The following is a 7,548-nucleotide window of genomic DNA, read 5'->3' on the forward strand; positions in this document are numbered from 1 at the left end:
ATATGGTAGTACAATGTCTCACTCACAGATGGTGATGCTGGTGAGGAAAATGGTACCTGCGCGAAAAATCTTTGGATATGTTGTGACACTTATTGGCTGTCGGTCAAATTCACATAATGGTTTGTCAACTATTGATGCTTTTCTCAGAAGCTCAATACCTCGAAAACAACCGCCTGTAGCGACATCTCCCCTCCCTTATTTTCTCTCCTCCTCCCCTTCACGTTCGCCCCAAACTATTCTGCTCTCTTTCTTCATTCCTCGTTCTGTTGGAGGCACATCGCTAATCTACTCCACTCTTGTCCAATTTTTCTTTTAATCGATTTTCACACCAGTGTTTTAATGTCACGTCGGGAAAGACGCTTATCAAAATGGAGATATCACATAAATTCAGTTGGGACCTTGTCCTGATTTTGGCAGCGGCACTTACGTCACCTGCAATCACGTAAGTAGCCCGAGAGAGTGATGAGAAGTTGATAAAGTGGAGATGATGTTCAATGAGCATTCCGGGGATGAGAAATAATTTAAACGAAAAGTTAAGTCGGAGGAAGATTTTGTTAAGTTACTGATATTTCCTTGAGGTTGATCTAATATTCTATTTTAGTTAAACAACTTGTTGGTGCACATGTTACAATGCCTTGATGTCTGCGTTCAACTCTGTCTCACTAAAATGCCTATTGCTGCCTGCTGTTACCGCTGACATCCCGATTTTCAAAATGTTTCTTTGTTTGTGACCTGTAATGACACACACACACATACACACACACATACACACACACATACACACACACACACACACACACACACACACACACACACACACACACACACACACACACACACACACACACACACACACACACACACACACACACACACACACACACACACACACACACACACACACACACACTCTCTCTCTCTCTCTCTCTCTAATCAGAACCAACAGTTGGGGGACTGAATGATTAAGGACATGCAAAACAGAGATGGTTTAGTAACAATGCCATCCAGGTTTCTACGGCACACTTTTTTTTTTACAATACTGTGCTTCACTGGAACTTGTGTAATTAAAATGTAAGTAGTGAATATATGTAAATAGGCCTACTGTAGATACAGTAGGATGGTCATCCCAGAGATAATAATCAACATTCTATTTCCTTGAAAATACATATTTTCCCAGAATTTAGTGTTAAGCTGTGTCAGCAAATACCTTTCTGTGAATGTTCATTTCATTACATGACACTTTCATTGTTAGACGGAGGGTCGGAGCAGGCACTTCACAGATAGATATTGCTCTAGAGTTGCTGATGACCCTGTACTACCTCCACTGTATCCTCACCTCAGGGTGCTGTGTAATGACATCCTGGGTCTGAAGGTGGCAGGAGATCCAGTGCTGACCCCTACCTCTGTCTGCCTGCGGCTGGCGGGCCTGAGCAAGCGTCAGATGCGTCTGTGTGTTCGGAGCCCCGACGTGACGGCTTCAGCCCTGCAGGGCATGCAGGTCATAGATAGATATATATATAATACAATGAATAGTTTTATACAATATTTGACCATATTTTAGCAGGGTCTGGAATGGAGATTCAATGACCAAGATGGCCATCATTTTAGTCATGTTGCCAAACCGGGTTATCTGTATTGTGTCCCACCTACCACCCGCCAACCCCTCTTTTACTGCTACTCTCTGTTCATCATATATAGTCACTTTAATCATATCTACATGTACATACTACCTCAATCAGCCTGACTAAGCGGTGTCTGTATGTAGCCTCGCTACTTTTATAGCCTCGCTACTGTATATGGCCTGTCTTTTTACTGTTGTTTTATTTCTTATCTCACCTATTGTTCACCTAATACCTTTTTTGCACTATTGGTTAGAGCCTGTAAGTAAGCATTTCACTGTAAGGTCTACTACACCTGTTGTATTCAGCGCACGTGACAAATAAACTTTGATTTGATTTGAAAATGCCAATGTCCATTCTGGTGGTGTATTTATTTGTGTGCATCCCAGGTGGCCATCCACGAGTGCCAGCACCAGCTCAGAGATCAACGGTGGAACTGTTCTGCCCTGGAGAGCCTCAACAAGCTGCCTCACCAGAGCGCAATCCTCAACAGGGGTGAGAGAGACACAGGGGCAGAAAAAGATGGAGGGTGGACATGCAGACAGGATATTTTCCATGTGATCTGACCAGAAAAAACTCCAGTTCCCTGGTCAGGAAGACTTTTAGGCCCTATAGGTGGGGATAGTGGACAAAAAAAGGATGCTGACATAAAAGCATTTCTTCGCATGTTTTCCTTTATAGAATGAAAATAATGAAAGGATATGAAGCTTTCCTGTATCTAGATTATACCCAGTATGATGACATCAGGACTCTGATGTGTCTCTCTCCGCTCTCCCACAGGCTTCAGGGAGACTGCCTTCTCTCTGTCCCTGTTGGCAGCGGGTGTGGCACACTCCGTGGCTTCTGCCTGCAGCTTGGGCAAGCTCCGTGACTGCGGCTGCGAGGCCAAGCGTCGCCTGGACGATGACAAGATCCGTCTCAAACTCACCCAACTGCAGCTGCAGACCCTACAGAGAGGCGGGGCCAGAGCGGGCATGGGAGGGGACAGGGGAGGAGGCCCCCCCACCCCCCAGGATTTCAGAGAAGTGCCAGCCAGCCAGCGTTCTGGTTCTACCCACCCCACCTCCCTCCTCAATCCCCTGCCAGAGGACTTCAGCCCCCAGCAGGAAACCTGGGAGTGGGGGGGCTGTAGCCATGACACCCGCTTCGGTGAGAGATTCTCCAGGGATTGGTTGGACTCCCGGGGGACTCCGAGGGATATCCACGCCCGCATGAGGATCCACAACAACAGGGTGGGCCGACAGGTGAGCAGAGACTCTGACAGATAGGATTCATCTTGTGTATTTTTATCAAGATGATAACTGCAGATAGGATTCATGCTCTCATTTGGTGAAGGTTTCGCAATGGAATTCATCAAGTTTTCTAACATTTATGGAATTTAATATTTAATTGATTTAATTAGTTATAAACGTTTATTACAGATTCATAAACAATCAATAAAATATTTGTAAAACACGTATAAACCATTTTAAAGTTGCAATATGTAACTTTTTAGGTGACCTGACCAAATCAAATAGAAATGTGTGTTATAGAGCTTTTATTTTCATTGAAAATTAGTCTAAGAATTGTATATCTGTTCTTTGTCTGCTATTTCTATGCTTCCCGTTCTTCAGTTAGATTTTTTAAATCTTTTACTTTCAGTTTTGTACACCAGCTTCAAACAGCGTAAAAAACAATGTTTTTGTTTATGGAAAATATATTTCACAGCCGTTTAGATGGTACTATGCCATTCCTGCTTGCTTTGTCACAGAAACTGAAATTAGGCAAACTATTAGAATTTTAGCAACCAGGAAATGGCGTAGCGATTTCTGCATAGTGTATCTTTAAATATGTTTATAATTGTTAGCCTAGTACATTGCAATCAAACGCCTTCTACACTTCTATGGATAGTGACATGATTGTTTCCCCCTGCACAGCTTGTGACTGACAACATGAAGCGGAGGTGTAAGTGCCACGGCACGTCAGGCAGCTGCCAGTTCAAGACCTGCTGGTACGTGTCTCCTGAGTTCAGGCTGCTGGGTTCTCTGCTGAGGGATAAGTTCCTCACCGCCATCTTCATCAACTCCCAGAACAAGAACAGCGGGGTGTTCAACCCCCGGGTCGCAGCTGGCAATGGAGCCTTGAATGGGGTTAGGAACGGGGCCGGAGTAGGATCCAGATCTGGGTCTGGGGGCGTGGGTAGCCCAAACAATGTGGGTCGGCGGAGGCCGAGTGTGTCACGGGAGCTGGTCTACTTTGAGAAGTCTCCAGACTTCTGTGAGCGGGAGCCGTCCCTGGACTCCTTGGGCACCCAGGGACGGATCTGCAACAAGACCAGCCACAGCATGGACAGCTGTGGGTCCCTGTGCTGTGGGAGAGGGCACAATATCCTGAAGCAGACACGTAGTGAGAGGTGCCACTGCCGCTTCCACTGGTGCTGCTACGTGCTCTGTGAGGAGTGTCGAGTCACTGAGTGGGTCAACGTCTGTAAGTAGACCAGTAGCCTCCTGTACACACAAACCCACACAACTAAACCTTTCATTTGGTATATGGGTAGACGAGGCCCATCCAGGACTCTTACTTACTTAATCATCTTAATGCTTTGGGATGCATGGGGCCACCACAAGAGAAAAAGAGTGCTACTATTTCAATGCAGCACTAGCAGCCATCTTGGTAAGGGTTCCTGGTCAGACCACAGTCTTTGATGTTCTTCTCAACTGTCCTCCATGTTTCTCCTGGACATTTTCAGGACACAGGATGGCAAAATCTAAATCCACCCTTTAACTCTGTCCAATGTACACACATCCACCCAACCAAACCTTTCATTTCAGTGTTTTGTGTTTCTCTTTGCGTCAGTTAAGTCTCCCACAGAATCGGTTCATCCCCCACTTCTTCTTCTTCTCCTCTGTTTTTTCTTCTTTCCGTCATCTGGGATCTATTTTCCCTTTGTTGCCTGTTGTTATTCTCAAAATGCCAAGTCAAAGATTGAGGAAGAGGTGACTCATGTCATTTGTCTTTCTTTCCTCTGCCTGTTTGGATGCAGCCCTTTCAGCCATGATAATCAGAATGCCCTGGACCCCATCTGCTGTTCTGTTCTGCGCTCCCCTGGTCTCTGTTCAGAAACAAAGAACACTCAAACAGCAGTAAGGCATTATTATTTCAACTAACTAATGCCTAGGCTACTATTACAGTGTACAGTTTTTGTGTATATGAAAAATGTATATTATTTTGGTGTGTGAATTTATTTAGACTCCATTGCTTGGCATCTGCTGTGTGGCACCAGTTTATGAGAGGAACATATGAGACCCAATGACTGAGTGTTTCTCTGCTCAGGATGGTGAAATTGAGCTGAAGTCGTAATAGTCAACAAAGCCTGAACACAACAGTGGGATGCTGGAAAACAGATAAGTCATGTCACGAGTTCTGATATGGAATGTGGTAATGAACTCCAGAGGACGATTATACTCATTGAACATTTTGCACCTGCACCTCAAGACTAATCGGTTTCAATTCTTTCATTCCGATTCTTCATTGCATGAATCAGGAGGAACTAAGGAAACAGAACTAAAGAGAACCAGGCATGATGGTTCCTCAACGTGTTTCTACTACCAACGGAAACAGAACTAAAGAGAACCAGGCATGATGGTTCCTCAACGTGTTTCTACTACCAACGGAATCAGAACCAGAGAGAACCAGGCATGATGGTTCCTCAACGTGTTTCTACTACCAACAGAATCAGAACCAGAGAGAACCAGGCATGATGGTTCCTCAACGTGTTTCTACTACCAACGGAATCAGAACCAGAGAGAACCAGGCATGATGGTTCCTCAACGTGCTTCTACTACCAACGGAATCAGAACCAGAGAGAACCAGGCATGATGGTTCCTCAACGTGCTTCTACTACCAACGGAATCCGAACCAGAGAGAACCAGGCATGATGGTTCCTCAACGTGCTTCTACTACCAACGGAATCAGAACCACAAGTCATCTAGTGGGGACAGTTTTTTTCTGTCTGTGGATTTTCTTGGAGAAGGAAGCCCATGTCTGGCTCTTGGTTGAGGGATGTTTTTGATCTCTCGTCATACTGAACTACAGGTCATTTAGGGAATACTGCACCTAGAACTGTACCACTCATAACCAGGAAATGACCACACACACTGTATTATTGCTGTTTCTTTTGTTTTGTGATTATGTTTTATTTAGTGAATCAATATAATTATTATGTCTCAAATATGCCTCTACTTACTGTTGCCGGACGGAAATTGTCTCATTCCATTGTGAGAACAGCTGTGATTATAGGTCTCTGCATTTCTGATAAGTTTCAATGCTATGAAATGTATGGGAAGTAGTACATGAGTCCCCACTTCGAGAGAAAGGTAGAGAATTGGCACACGGATTGAGTATATCAAACCCAGGCAAGGCATGCTCTATTCCCATGACCTGGATTAGGGAGCTGATGGTGAGGTGGGGTGAGGTGTGGGAGGGTTGGAGGTTTTGGGCATAACCCACTTGGAACAACTGGTTGAATTAACATTGTTTCAACGTAATTTGTCAATATATTGTGACGTGGAATCTATGTGGAAAAAACATTTGATTTGAAAAAAAGTAAACAATATTTTTTTTCTATTAAATAGGCACATTCTCCTCCTCTCCCCTGCAACTCTTCCCCACAACTCTTCCCCAGGTCCTTAGTGTACAAGAGAAAGTAGTGCACTATGTTTTCTGCCAAAATGCCTGGTAAAATAATGGTTAATAAATGACTCTAAGGTGGGCCCTATAAAATGTGTGCTTTCCCCCCCAAAATGATCTTTTATGTTTGCCCAAATTATGTTCTCACAGTTTTATTTTTTCCTCTTTTTAGATTTTCTGTCTCTTTTTTTTTCACTCTCAAATTTACAGAGAAACAACACAGTTGCATGTTCTGAGCCCATGTCAATGCTTAAATCACATAAGAAGACAATGTTTTAGGTCTGGAAGAAAATGAACACTTTTTTAAATGTAATTTTTTTGTGTAATTCCCCTTTAATTGCGCACCTGGCCATTTAATTCCGCACATCAATGACCACATTTTGAGGTTACTGTAACTATACATTTCTTCTTATGTAATCATATAAAGCATGCATGATCACAAGAAAGTAAGTACGCATACTATACATGGGGTCAGTTCCAGTAGCACATTTACAATGTGCAGAGATCCTGGAGTGATGAAGGTACATACACTGCTGTTGAAAAGTTTGGGGTCACTTAGAAATGTTCTTGTTTTTGAAAGAAAAGCAAACATTTTTGTCCATTAAAATAACATCAAATTGATCAGAAATACAGTGTAGACATTGTTAATGTTGTAAATGTCTATTGTAGCTGGAAACAGCTGATTTTTTTATGTAATATCTACGTAGGTGTACAGAGGCCCATAATCACCAACCATCACTCCTGTTTTCCAATGGCACGTTGTGTTCGCTAATCCAAGTTTATCATTTTAAAAGACTAATTGATCATTAGAAAACCCTTTTGCAGGTATGTTAGCACAGCTGAAAACTGTTGTGCTGATTAAAGAAGCAATACAACTGGCCTTCTTTAGACAAGTTTTAGTATCTGGAGCATCAGCATTTGAGGGTTCGATTACAGGCTCAAAATGTCCAGAAACAAAGACGTTTCCTCTGAAACTTTTCAGTCTATTCTTGTTCTGAGAAATGAAGGCTATTCCATGTGAGAAATTGCCAAGAAACTGAAGATCTCGTACAACGCTGTGTACTACTACCTTCACAGAACGGCATAAACTGGCTCTAACCAGAATAGAAAGAGGAGTGGAAGCCCCTGGTGCACAACTGAGCAAGAGGACAAGTATCTTAGAGAGTCTAGTTTGAGAAACAGATGCCTCACAAATCCTCAACTGGCAGCTTCATTAAATAGTACCCGCAAAACACCAGTCTCAACATCAACAGTGAAAACG

The 7,548-nt window shown here is 43.3% G+C and overlaps 1 protein-coding gene across 2 annotated transcripts; it reads left to right on the plus strand.

Annotated features, from left to right (window-relative positions):
- The first annotated feature begins 237 nt into the window (after nt 1-237).
- On the plus strand, nt 238-7,317 carry LOC135504025 (protein Wnt-10b-like). Of its 2 annotated transcripts, XM_064922274.1 has the most exons (7): nt 238-442; nt 1,342-1,498; nt 2,009-2,114; nt 2,400-2,863; nt 3,536-4,085; nt 4,642-4,741; nt 4,932-7,317. In XM_064922274.1, exons 1-7 carry the CDS (start codon nt 369-371, stop codon nt 4,948-4,950), a joined length of 1,470 nt encoding a protein of 489 aa, XP_064778346.1. In that variant the 5' UTR covers nt 238-368; the 3' UTR covers nt 4,951-7,317. The 2 variants fall into 2 exon arrangements, with proteins under 2 accessions (XP_064778346.1, XP_064778347.1); XM_064922275.1 differs by lacking the exon at nt 4,932-7,317 and having other exon boundaries at nt 3,536-4,735.
- Nucleotides 7,318-7,548: the final 231 nt, after the last annotated feature.

Source organism: Oncorhynchus masou, chromosome 18 (assembly GCF_036934945.1).
Source record: "Oncorhynchus masou masou isolate Uvic2021 chromosome 18, UVic_Omas_1.1, whole genome shotgun sequence".
Taxonomy (NCBI): Eukaryota; Metazoa; Chordata; class Actinopteri; order Salmoniformes; family Salmonidae; genus Oncorhynchus; species Oncorhynchus masou.

Coding starts and splice junctions, on each gene's coding strand:
- LOC135504025 (XM_064922274.1), top strand. CDS start 369: ATGGAGATATCACATAAATTCAGTTGGGACCTTGTCCTGATTTTGGCA. Junction 2,115..2,399: donor GAGCGCAATCCTCAACAGGG/GTGAGAGAGACA, acceptor GCTCTCCCACAG/GCTTCAGGGAGACTGCCTTC. Junction 4,086..4,641: donor CACTGAGTGGGTCAACGTCT/GTAAGTAGACCA, acceptor GTTTGGATGCAG/CCCTTTCAGCCATGATAATC.